The sequence below is a fragment of the Artemia franciscana genome, chromosome 13 (assembly GCF_032884065.1).
Source record: "Artemia franciscana chromosome 13, ASM3288406v1, whole genome shotgun sequence".
NCBI classification, from domain to species: Eukaryota; Metazoa; Arthropoda; class Branchiopoda; order Anostraca; family Artemiidae; genus Artemia; species Artemia franciscana.
Genome location: NC_088875.1, coordinates 44639503 through 44652851, shown reverse-complemented (window position 1 = coordinate 44652851; position 13349 = coordinate 44639503). Strand labels below are relative to the sequence as shown.

The following is a 13349-nucleotide window of genomic DNA, read 5'->3' as shown; positions in this document are numbered from 1 at the left end:
AGTAATAGTAGAAGTAGTAAAATACTGTAAATTTTAATTCATTTTAATTTTGAGTTATTGTATGACTTAAATTTTAGCTCTTTTGCGGTGCAATACCACTTTGTATTTTTCTATGAAATATGTTACTGTAGGAAATGTATATTTAAAATCAATTCTGTAACACAAACTACTATACAAAAGAATGTTGTTTAGCTGAATAAGATCCACCTATGGTGCAAATTTTCCAATCCGACACTGAACAAAACAAGATTGTGTCTAGTTCCTTTTAAGTTTTCGATTTAGTATGTCGCACGAAAGCAACTTGTAATTTGAACCATTTTCGGGGAGCTTTTTGACATCGGGAGGATATTTATTATGCTGATAATTGGCAACATTGGACGACTTATTGACGTAAAATCTTTTTGAGAAGAGACCGAATCAAATGTTGCATGACTAAAAAATGGTAGGAAAACTTATAATAGGTTAAATGAAAATTCACGGCTAAATTATATAATACTAGGGTACTTACTCTGCTCAGTTTCTCTTTTTCTGAGACTACAGGAATAAAAACTGGTGCAAAGAGTAGGCCTAGTATCAGACGGAAAAAAAGGAATAGCCTATACCAATCATCTCTCCATCTATATTATTCACTGACATTAAAGTTATGGTTGAAATTCTAGTCGATGGGCTTTCGTCTATCTTGGGAATTAGTTCAGTTATTGATAGATAAACTTGCTGTGGCTGACCAAATCAAGAGGTAGGCTTAGACCACTATATCCCCTTTTTCTGTGTTAGCCTATACTAATAAACCTATCATGGTTCCTGTCCTGATAATGCACCTCTTCCTTATGTTTCTAGAAATAGCCATAGCACATAGGCATAGGCTAGATGAAAGTGAAAGAAAAGTCTTGACTGAACCAATGAAATTTTCATTTTATAATTTTTTTGGCCTATACAGCATGTACCTATTAATTTGTTTATCATGTTCCCTTCCATCTTTCATATATTTAGTTTATCCTAAATAATATAGGCTAGTGACACAACAGAGTTGTAACTCATCAGAAGGAAACATCTGCATCAGATAAAAGAAGCATCTTTAGAATTTGTTATGAAAACAATTCCAACTTCATGATATCCAGAATAATCCTAATTAACACATTTTGCAGGGTAGAACCTTTATCAGTTAATTTATAGCAAACAGTATTACTGACTTTCATATAAAGTGAATATACCACTTGGTGCCTTTTTTTATGCTCTTTACAAATATAATAATTGCTCCTACTGGAAATTTGGATTTAAGCACTTTTTGACCTCTTAAAAATGACCTAAATATGAGGTATAAAAAAGGCTTAAAACATTGGTCTCAGACTTTAAAACATTGGACTCAAACTTACCATTTTATTATAAATCCATTTTTTAATGTTATATTTTCCACAATTAAATTGGATGAATAAATTTTATCAATGCTATAGTGTTTTTTTTCTTCCTTGACATCATATTTTAAATAAAAGCATGTGTTTTTGGTTGAAAATATGAAAGCCAGCTATTACAAATGCCATTTATACTGTTGGTTATAAATTTAACTATATTAAATACAGCAATGGTTAGTTTACATATTTAATATATGCTATGCTTTACCCCCACCCCCCTGATGTGCAAATATATAGCCCAAATTTGTTTCTAAACTATTACAGATGTGCAATTTCAATATCCTATTATTTTGTAAAACATGACTAGAAAACACCATAACATTGATAAAATTTAATTGTTGAAAATCACTGCTTGTGGATAATATAACATTAAAAAAATGGATTTATAATGAAATGGTAAGTTTGAGTCCAATGTTTTAAAGTCTGAGACCAATATTTTAAGCCTTTTTTACACCCCATATTTAGGTCATTTTTAAGAGGTCAAAAAGTGCTTAAATCTGAATTTCCAGTAGAAGCAATTATTTTGTTTGTAAAGAGCATAAAAAAAAGCATTGAGTAGTATATTCACTTTATACAAAAGCCAGTAATACTGTTTGCTATAAATTTACCCCTTTATCTTCACTTCTTTCATTGTTGTATAACCAAAAGCTGCCTATTGTCTTTTGGTTAAGTATAAAATCCCTCCCCCCAATATTCTGTGTAAGTTTCAATTTCAACATTCCTAAGATATTACAGATTCACCCTTGTGATAACCTAGATACACATAGTAGGCTTGATTTAGTTTAACATTACCTAATGTTCACCTTAATTGGTGTCACTTTTTTGGACATTTCAAGGATCAAACATTTCCCCTTTCCCTTTGTAATGATTCCCATGGGGAAAAAACAGTCAATGTTGGTATTACCTGAACAATTGTTTTGGGTCATGACACTATTGTTAATAGATGCATTTTGACTTTTTGAATATCTTTTCTCTCTTGCAAAACTACTACAAACTCACCATTATGGAGTTATTATATATTTGCACATTAGGGGGGGGGGGGGTAAAGCATAGCATATATCAAATACAGCAATGGTTAGTTTACATATTTAATAAATGCTATGCTTTACCCCCACCCCCCTAATGTGCAAATATATAGCCCAATTTTGTTTCTAAACTATTACAAATTTGTGATTTCAAATATCCAATCAACAAAAATGGAAATGATTACAATTCTATATGTATAAATACAAGAATACTTGGGCTAGAATAACTCCATAATGGTGAGTTTGTGGTAGTTTTGCAAGAGAAAAAGGTAAAATTCTAGTTAATTGACTTCTTGCTATCTTGGAAAGGGTTTAGGTTAGGATAATGGAACTTTCAGGGATGGGTCTACAGGCTAAAGTGTGTCCCAGGAAGGTATTTTAAAGTACCCACCTCCACTCCTCCCTCTAGAGGGCCCTGAAATTTGCCTACATGACAGGTCTATACCTATTGAAATTTTGACAAAACAACATTTTACCTTAATTTTCAGTTACTAGTTGCTTTTTCTCTGACTTTAGTTCTGAAAATGCAACTCCTATTATTTGAGTAGAATTTTGAGCCATATCAATGTTTTTTTTTTCAAAATTTAGGAAATGTATTTGCACATCTTTAAAACCTTATAAAATGGAATTGAGCAAAGTTATGAAGCTGAAAACAATTTGTTGTACTTCGATTAAGCAGAAGATCTATTTTGCAAGGTTTCACTTTTATAACACACATATTTTTAAAGGTCATCAAAGGTCAGGGCCCTCTAGAGGGAGAAGAAGTGGAGGTGGTTGCTTCAAAATAACTTTCTGGGACATACTTTAGTCTGTAGATTCATCCCTGAAAGTTTCATTTTCCTAACCTAAACCCTTTCTGAGATACCAAGAAGTCAATTAACTAGAATTTTACCAGAGAAAAAAGATGTTCAAAAAGTCAAAATGCATTTATTAACAATAGTTTCATGACCCAAAACAATTGTTCAGGTAATACCAACATTGACAAAAAAAAACCAGTCAAACTGCATAATTTACAACCCTTCCCTAGGGGCTATGGGGTTCATATTATCTATAGAGGCATAGTTTTCAAGCTTTTGACTACTTTGAACAAAATAGCTATATCAAAATCTTGATCAGGTTTGAGGAGAGAATCTGGTAAATGTTTAGTTTAGAGCACTTAGAAATGCTAATTCTAGAAGCATGTCAATTTCTGTTTGACCCTCCTCCTCCTTGGGGCAAACTAAAAACATGTAAAATGCCTTGTTTGAGGTTTTTTTTATCACTCTTTGTTGAGTAACTATAGAATACAGACCTCACCCTGCTGCCCACAGGGCTTGTGGACTAATATGCTTCACTCTATAGGTAATGTTAACTGTAAGCAAGCCTACTTTCTGCATTTTTGGTCTTGTTGGAGAGGGATTTTAGAAAGCTAAAAAATGGATGTGCTTCTCTAATAATGACAATGAAACAATATGCAATCATCAAAATCTTGTTATATGCAGTAATACACACTTCAGACAGCTTGTGATAAAACTAAACATTTACTGATAATCTAAAATGGGCAAGGAGATCTTGCCTCTCCAATCTCTTTTCAACAAGCCCCAAAAGTTTCAACTTAATACCCCCCATCTTTCCTGAGATGTTGCTGATATTCCCTTTTGACAATCAGCATACACCTAATTCATTTTGATTTTATTCTATGTCCTCCTCAACATTTACTAAAAGTTTCATTGTAATACCCTAAGCCTTTTTAGAGATTCAGGATCAAATATACACATCCTCTCCCAAAAACAGACTATATGTAAATGATGCACAGCTTGTCCATCTTAAAGTTCATGTCCAAGGAGCTATGGGGAGTCAGTTTATCCCTGGAGGCATAGTTATTTGAACCTTTAGACTATTAAATAATAAAAAAACTAGTTTTTTTTAACTAAAACTAAGGAGCAAAATTAAAACTTAAAATGAACAGAAATTACTTTGTATATGAAAGGGGCTGCTTCTTCACCAACGCCCCGCTCTTTACGCTAAAGTTTGACTCTTTCTCTCAACTCTTCTTTTTAAAACAGTAAAAAACTTTAGCGTAAAGAGCGGGGCGTTGGTGAGGAAGCAGCCCCTTTCATATACGAAGTAATTTCTGTTTGTTTTAAGTTTTAATTTTGCTCCTTACTTTCAGTTAAAAAAACTTGTTTTTTTTTATTTAATTTCTGAACGTTTTTCAATCAATGCATGTTTTGATTTTGGCTCTCTGCAGATTAAAACGAAATTTGCATATTTTTTTTTTTTTTGCTAAATGGCTTTCTCATAATTTTGATCAAATGATTTTGAGAAAAAAGAGCAGGGGAGGAAGCCTAGTTGCCCTCCGATTTTTTGGTTAATTAAGATAAAGGCAACTAGAACTTTTAATTTTTTACAAATCTTTTTTTAGCAAAAGATATACGTAACTTACAAATTAGCTTACGTAAAGAAGTTTTGTATTCTCATGTTTTTATTACATATATGAGGGGGTTCGCCCCCTCGTCAGTACCTCGCTCTTTACACTAAAGCTTAAATTTTGTCCCAATTCATTAAGAATGACCCCAGAATCACAAAAAAACATAGAATATATAGTTGAAATTACTAAAAATACTTTAGTGTAAAGAGCAGGGTATTAGGAGGAGGTGAGCCCCTCATATGGGTAATAATTTCTGTTCGTTTTAAGTTTTAATGCTGCTCTTTACTTCCAGCTGAAAAAAACTTTTTCATATTTCTTTTTTCATTGTTTTTTTTTTAAGTAATGCTAGTAAATCCTGTGCTCCCTTCATGGAAATTTTCTTCCACCATGACAAATTCCTCGATGGAAAGTTCCTCCAGCCTATCCCCCTATTCTCAACCCCTCTCCCCAACCAAAAAAATCCTACTGAAAACGCCTGCACACTTCCCAATAACCATTACTATATGTAAGCACTGGTCAAAGTTTGTAACTTGTAGCCCCTCCCATGGGGACTGTGGGGGAGTAAGTCGTCCCCAAAGACACAGTTATAAGATTTTTCGACTACGCTGAATAAAATGGCTATCTCAGAATTTTGATCTGTTGACTTTGGGAAAATAATTAGCATGTGAGGGGGCCTAGGTGCCCTCCAATTTTTTGATAACTTAAAAAGGGCGCTAGAACTTTTCATTTCCGTTAGAATGAGCCCTCTCGCAACAGTCTAGGACAACTGGGTCGATACAATTCACCCCTGGAAAAAAAAAAAAAAAAAAAAAAAACAAATAAACATGCATCCATTATCTGCCTTCTGGCAAAAAATACAAAATTCCACATTTTTATAGATAGGAGCTTGAAACTTCTACAGGAGGGTTCTCTGATACGCTGAATCTTATGGTGTGATTTTCGTTAAGATTATATGACTTTTAGGGGGTGTTTCCCCCTATTTTCTAAAATAATGCAAATTTTCTCTGGCTTTTAACTTTTAATGGTTAAGACTAAACTTGATGAAACTTATATATTTAAAATCAGCATTAAAATGCAATTCTTTTGATGTAGCTATTGGTATCAAAATTCCATTTTTTTGAGTTTTGATTACTATTGAGCCAGGTCGCTCCTTACTACAGTTTGTTACCATGAACTGTTTGATTTTGAACAAAATGGCTATCTCAAATTTCAGTTGGATAGCTTTGGGGAGAAGGTATTAAAAAGGGTACAGAACAAGAGCTGGTTACCCTCTCATCACTTTTGACTTTTAAAAATTGCATTAGATCTTTCAATTTCCAATAAAATGAGACTTCTCCAAAGTTTCTACAACCATCCCTTGTATATGAAGTGGCACTCAGAAAAACAAAGAATAATATATGGAAGTTTAATGGCTCTTTACAATAGGCAATGCTAAAGCATTGCCTCTGATAAATTGAAAATTACATAAAGCCAAAAAAGGGGGCTTCTCAATGGTCTCAGAATGCTATCATTTATTTTTACCAGTCATTTTATTTTTGACACTTTGGACTAGGGCAGTGGAAACATATATCTTGAATTTCAATAGCTCAGTCAATGCTGAGGATATTGAGCTTATCCCTAGCCCATTCTTTGTAGTTGTATTAGAAATTTGGCATGAAGCAAGAAAATCAAATTTTGAATATAGACATAGGGAGTTTTTTTTTCTATTTACCACCTATCTGTAATCTTTGATAAGGTAAAAAGCAGCACAATAGAGCTGCTTAAGTAAAGAATGATGTTGGCAAAATGTATTATTTCTGTTTTGTTTAGACGGACACTTTGTATCAAAGGAATTGTTGTAGAAACTCCAAAAAGGGCTCATTTGATTGGAAATTGAAAGGGCTAGTGCCCTTTTTAATAGTCAAAAGTGATTGGAGGGCAACTAACCCCCTCCCATGCACACAATTTCCCCAAACATACTCAATCAAAATTTTGAGATAGCCATTTTGTTCAACATAGTTGAAAGATCCAGAAATTATATCTTTAAGGATGACAACCCCCTATAGCCCTCAGGGCAAGGGTTGTAAGTTATGCCCTGTGGGCTTATAATGTTTTTTATAGAAGATTTTGTCATAGAAACTTCAAAAAGGGCTCATTTGATTGTAAATTCAGAGGGCTAGTTCCCTTATTAATAGTTGAAGGTGATCAGAAGAATTGATAGCTATTTTATTCAAAACAGTCTAAATATCATATAACAAGGATTTAGGGGTTGAAACAAACCCCAGAGCCAAGGGGCAAAGGTTTGTAAGTTATGCCCTGGAGGTTTTTAAGGAAGGGATGGCTGTATAAACTTTAGAGCATGGTCATTTGGTTAAAAATTGAAATTTCTAGTTCCCTTTTAAGAGTCAAAAATATGGAGAGCAGCTAGCCCCCTCCCCCCTTCTGACAACCCATCTTCACCAAATGAATCCTCTTAAAATTGTGAGATAGTGATTTTGCTCAAAATAGTCTGAAGAACTAAAACAATGCCTCTAGGGTTGATGCAACCTCCCAGTGCCCTGGCAATAGGATTGTAAGTCATGCCCTTGGGGCATACAGGGTTTTAATTCAATTCAATTCAATTTATTTATAACCCATCTACAAAAAGAGGGCGGAACGCCCTTAAGATGGAGTAATAAGAGAAAAAAAAAAGGTACAAATAAATACAAATCAACACAATCAAACAATTAAATAAGTAATGCTGACCATGGGTAAGACACTATCGACATAGAAGAACGAAAATCATGAAGCCTTTTATCAATAATAGATGTAGGAGAAACTAGGCGGAATTTGTTCACTAAGTAACTATTTCTAGTTCAAGGAGGGTAACTGAGAAGGAATTTTGCATAACGAAAATATACTCTACGAACAGATAGTTTCTGAGGTTCACTAAAAAACTGCCAAACCGGACAAAGAGAAAGGAGATGAGGTACAACTAGGCTATTATAAATTTTCGCAAGATTTAATTTATCAATATGTTTAATATTAGATGTAATTGAAGCGTAAGCAATTCTCAGTTTTTTCTTCAAAAGTTCAAGGGATAAATTCACAGTTTCTTTCATATTTTTTCCAATAGGCATTCCAAGGTAAACTAATTTTTGAGAAAGGGGGACATGAACATTAGCTAAAGATAAAAAAATAGGGCCATTTGTCTCTTTAAAATTGAAAGCTACAACAGCAGTTTTATCAACATTGAAAGAAAGCCCGATATTTTTATATTCATAAAGCTGATTAAACGCCTTTTCACATCCACTAAAAGTACGGCTTAGATTCAAAACGTCATCTGCAAAAGCTATTAAAGACAAGTTAAATCCATGGTGAATACAACTAAAATTAACAGAATTTTGGGCATTTAAAACAGAGTTATTAAATAAAGAAGGTGAGGTAAGGCCACCTTGACGGACTCCTTTCAAAATATCAAAAAGGGAAGATCACCCCTTTAACTTCGCCTTAAGGTGATGGTACATATACAGAAGGCACTTCACTATACAAAAATTTACCTCTCTTTTATACGCTTCAAATAAAACTTGGGAAAAAATGCAAGAGTCGAAAGCACGAGCAACATCTAAAGCACAAAGGATAATATTGGATCTACTTCTTTCTGCATCAGCAAGAACATTCATTAAAGCAAAAAGGGCATGCTCCCTTTTCAACTTTATTGGAAGGTGATCCGAATAAAAGCCATCACAAATTACCTTGACAGTTTCACAGGGGAAAGATGCAATAAAATGATCAAGGTTAGAAGTCGCTAACAGGACACCAATAAACGTGAAAGTTTCTGTTTTGTCTGCAACTGAGTAGGAAGGGGGGAGGGAATTCAGAAGGAGTTGGGTTCTTGGCGATGAACTGTCTGTTAAGTCACAATTAAAGTCTCCTGCAATCAAAACTCGAGCATTTGGACGCTTTGAAACTCCCTTCACAAAACTCGCTAGCTTTTTGCAAGCATTTATGAATTTATTCTCTGATTGCAAAGAGCAGTAATTAGTTGGCAGGTAAACGTTTATACAGATTAGGTCCGAAAATTCGGCAGCAATGAAATGGTCATTCGACTCAAGGAGATTGACGGGAAATTGTGAAATAATAGCTAATCCGCCTGAAGGTCGGCCACGGCTCTTATTCATTTTCGCTGGGTGAAATAAAAGATAAGAATTCTGTGAAATGCTGAGTAAATTTTTCCTTTCATGAGACAAAAAATGTTCTTGCAGAAAAATTATTTCATTTGTACTTAAAAGTTCAGAGAGGACTAGGCCTTTGTCAACCACTTTGCCATTGATATTCCATGATAAGAGACTTAAGGCTCGAGCCATTGTGCTGACTTAACTTTACTTAAAAGTCCTTGGGCGACTGGACATTTGAAGCTGTAACAGGGATGATCCTGTGATTTGCACAATGCACACTTCTTGGGCCTTTGACAAGGAGATGTTTTGGAGCTTGAATGACCATGGTCACTGCAGACTGCGCAAATAGCTTCATTTTAGCAGCTACTGGATATATGCCCGTAAGCTTGACACTTGAAACATCTTACCGGGAGGGAGAGATACTCAGCCACTTTGATCCTCTCATAATCTATGACTGGGGGATTTTTTATGGTATTCATAAGATCAACTTTGGTTTCAAATTTCAATCGAAACGAGCGGGTGTTGCCAATCTGTCTTGAACTGACACATTTAGGAATCAGTGCATGGAATACACATAATGGAATAGGTAGTTACATAAACTTCAGATGGGGCTCGTTTGATTTGAAATTGGAAGTTATAGTGTCAAAGTGACACTATAAGAGTCAAAGTGATTTGACAGCAACCCCCCCCCCCCACACACACACCAGACTCATCATTTCTCCAAAGACATCCAATCAAAATTTGGAGATAGAAATTTGTTCATTGTTGTTGAAGAATCCAGAAATTATGTCTTTCAGGAAGACAGACACCCCACCCCTACAGCTCTTAGGGCAAGGGTTGTATGCTATGCCCTGGGGGCATATAAGGTTTTTATAGAAAGGGTGGTGGTATATACTTCAGAGGGGACTCATTGGATTGGTAGTCTGAATTTCTAGTGCCCTTTTTAAGAGTCAAAGGGATTGGCAGTTACCCCCTCCCCTTCAAAACGTTGTGTTTTCCCAAAGTGTATCAAATAAGAAATTTTGAGACAATCACTTTATTCAGAATTGTCCAAAGATCATATAACAAGGCTTTTGAGGTTGATACAAACCACCAGAGTCTAGGGCAAGGGTTATAAGTTATGCTTCAGGGTATTTAAGGTTTTTATGGAAAGGATGGTTGTTTAACTTTTAGAAGAGGCTCATTTGGTTGGAAATTGAAAATTTTAGTTCCTTTTTAAGTGTCAAAAGTGATTGAAGGCATTTAGCCCCACCCTCTCCAACAATCCTTCTTTTCACCAAACACATCTTATTGAAATTATGAGATAGCAAATCTGTTAGAAACCCCCCCCCCCCCCTACATCTCTTAAGGAAAGGATTGTAAGTTATCTCCTGGGGACATATAAGGCTGTTATAGAAAGGACAGTTGTATATGCTTAAAACAGGACTCATTGGATTGATAATCAGAAGTTCAATTGTCCTTTTTAAGAGTCATATAATAATGTCTCTAGGGGTGAAACCCCCCCCCCTCCTCAGTGCCCTGGGGATACACTTTTAAGTTATGCCATGTGGGCATATATGGTTTTTATGGGATGGTTGGTCATATTAACTTCAGATGGGCTTATTTGATTTGAAATTGGAAGTTATAGTGCCCTTTTTAATAGTCAAAGTGATTGGAGGACACCCCCCCCCCCCTACATCTCTTAAGGAAAGGATTGTATGTCCTGGGGACATATAAGGCTGTTATAGAAAAGACAGTTGTATATGCTTAAAACAGGACTCATTGGATTGATAATCAGAAGTTCTATTGTCTTTTTTAAGAGTCAAAGTGATCACAGCACAGCTAGCCCCCCCCCCCCAGACACACACAAACATGTTTTTTTTTCCTAAGGTGTATTCAGTAGATATTTTGAGACAATCCTTTTATTCAAAATAGTCCATGTATCATATAAAAAGGCTTTTGAGGTTGATACAAACCACCAGAGCCTGAGGGCAAGGGCTGTAGGTTATGTACCCGGGGTATTTAAGGTTCTTATCAAAGGGATCATTGTATAAACTTTAGAGGGGGCTCAATTTATTGGAAGTTCTAGTTCTCTTTTAAGAGTCAGTAGTGATGGAGGTAAAGTAGACCCCCCTCCCCTACCCAACTACCCCTCTGTTCACCAAACATATCTGATTGAAATTGTGCAATGGTAATTTTGTTTAATTTAGTCCAAAAAACATATAACAATGCCCCCAGGGTTGGCACAACCCTTCAGAGCCCTGGGGTAAGGGCTTGAATTTATGCTCTGGGGGCCTATAATGTTTTTATGGAATGGGTGGTTGTATTAAATTCAGATAGGTCTTCTTTGATTTTAAATTGGAAATTATACTACCCTTTTTAAGAGTCAAAGTGATTTGAGAGACCCTCCCACCACATCTATCATTTCCCATAACAAACATTGGAACAAAGTTTTGAGACATCAATTTTTTTCAGCATTGTTGAAAGGTTCAGTAATTATGTGTAGCAATAGTTATAGTAGCAGTAGTAGCACTAGAAGTATGCAAATAGCACCTTTTTTCAAAATCCTTTTCAACACACAACAAAATTTTTAACTGGCTACCATCAACCAGTCCTGAAGCATTGCTGATATGGCCTCTTGACAACCTATATGAGCACAGTGTTTTTTGATTTATATCAATACAGCTACAATATTACCCAATATTTTTTCCTTAATGCCCTTAGGTTTATTAGTAGTAGCAGTAGCACCATTAGTTATAGTATGGTAGTAGAAGTAGGAGTACAGTTACTAGTAGTAGTCTCAGCTTTAGTAGTAGCAGCTGTGGTAGTAGAAGCAGTAGTATTCTGATACAAATATTGTCTTTTGGTTAGTTCAGCATCCCCCACAACAAGTGTTGTAAGTTTTGATTTCACACTCAAAACTGTTCCTAAGATATTGTTGATATGCCTTTTTGACAACTTGCATACTGATGGTAGGTCGTCATTCATAAAACATAAATATTCTCTGAAAATATCACCTTTATACTATCATAGGTTGCAGATTTTGAACTAGTCAGAAGGCACTCTATGTATACATTTATTGCTGGTTCTACAGTTACTGAAGCTTAGGACCCTAATAGCATTAAGTTGAAACTTATGGGGAATGTTAAGGGGGAGTTTCAGTTAAACAAAAAAAAAATGTATGCATGCAGCTATTATTAGGGCATATAAATACATAAGCAACAATGCTCTATCATAGCTAGTAATATCATTGATGTGTTAAAGGAGCGAATTCAACTGGAAGTTAAAACTTCTAGTTCCCTCTTAAGAATAAAAAGTGATCGCAGGGCAATCAGCCCTCCTCTTTTGCTCAAAATTTTCCAGACACTTCAAATCAAAATTTTAAGACAGCCATTTTGTTCAGCATAGCTAAACCGTCTAGTAACTATATCTTTAGGGTTATTGGGTTGGTCTACCCCCCACAGTTATGTAATTTGTCCTTTATGCTTAAAAACTAAATGTTGCTTTAAAATTAAATCAAAACATACTGTTTGTATAATGGTTGCCAATAAGACATCTCAACAATATACCAATAATGACTGAGGGCATTAAGCTCAAACTCTTGGGGTTACTTCTATTACTACTTCTGCTCTTATTATTTTACTAAATCAAAAGAGTGTAAATTTGTCCTGGCTGTGAAAGAGTATAGATGTACATTTTTGGGAATGGTGTTAAGTTTTATTTATCAGGTCCACTGGAGGATGTATATGACTAAATTAAACACTACTTTTTGTGTCATAACTTTCAAAAGGATTTATGTTGTTAAAAATTGTTGAAAATGTTTCTTCAGCATGCAAATAGCATGCCAAAATTCTTAAAGACAAACCAGAAAGATTCAAACTATTAATTTTTCCCTCAAAAAGACTTTGTCTATATAAAACAAACAGAAATTAATTGAAAACCTTATCCACAAAATAAGTTTTTCAAAAAAAGTAAAAAACTCCTTTAAACCAAAAATGAACAAAAGAGAATAAAATAATCTACCAAGCTTACAACTACCACAAATCAACATCAATAAAGAAATGAAACCAAAAACGAACAGAAATTACATTAAATAATTAAGTCAAACTTGAAACAAGCAGAAATTAACATGAGTAGGGTTCAAAACCCCTATGCTTTCTAAAAGCCAGAATATAATTTGCACTTTACTGAAAGAAAGTTCTTTTAAATGTTTTCACTTTTATAACTTTAAGAAATCAAAAATTAATTAATATTCTAAGGAATAAATATCAACATAAGTATATTAAACTGACAATATACATTTATTAGAATTGTTTTCAGTAAAGTGCAAACTATATTCTGGCTTTAAGAAAGCATAGAGGTTTTGAACCCTATTCATGTTAATTTCTGC

General features: G+C 34.6%; 1 protein-coding gene across 1 annotated transcript in view; it reads left to right on the top strand.

The window, feature by feature from the left end:
- Positions 1-376: 376 nt before the first annotated feature.
- LOC136034984 (protein strawberry notch-like) overlaps positions 377-13349 on the top strand; it is a 91748-nt gene continuing 78775 nt past the window's right edge. Inside the window, exon 1 of the mRNA XM_065716553.1 lies at positions 377-442. Coding sequence (XP_065572625.1) covers positions 440-442 — 3 coding nt within the window. The 5' untranslated portion in view covers positions 377-439. The remainder of the gene's footprint in view (positions 443-13349) is intronic.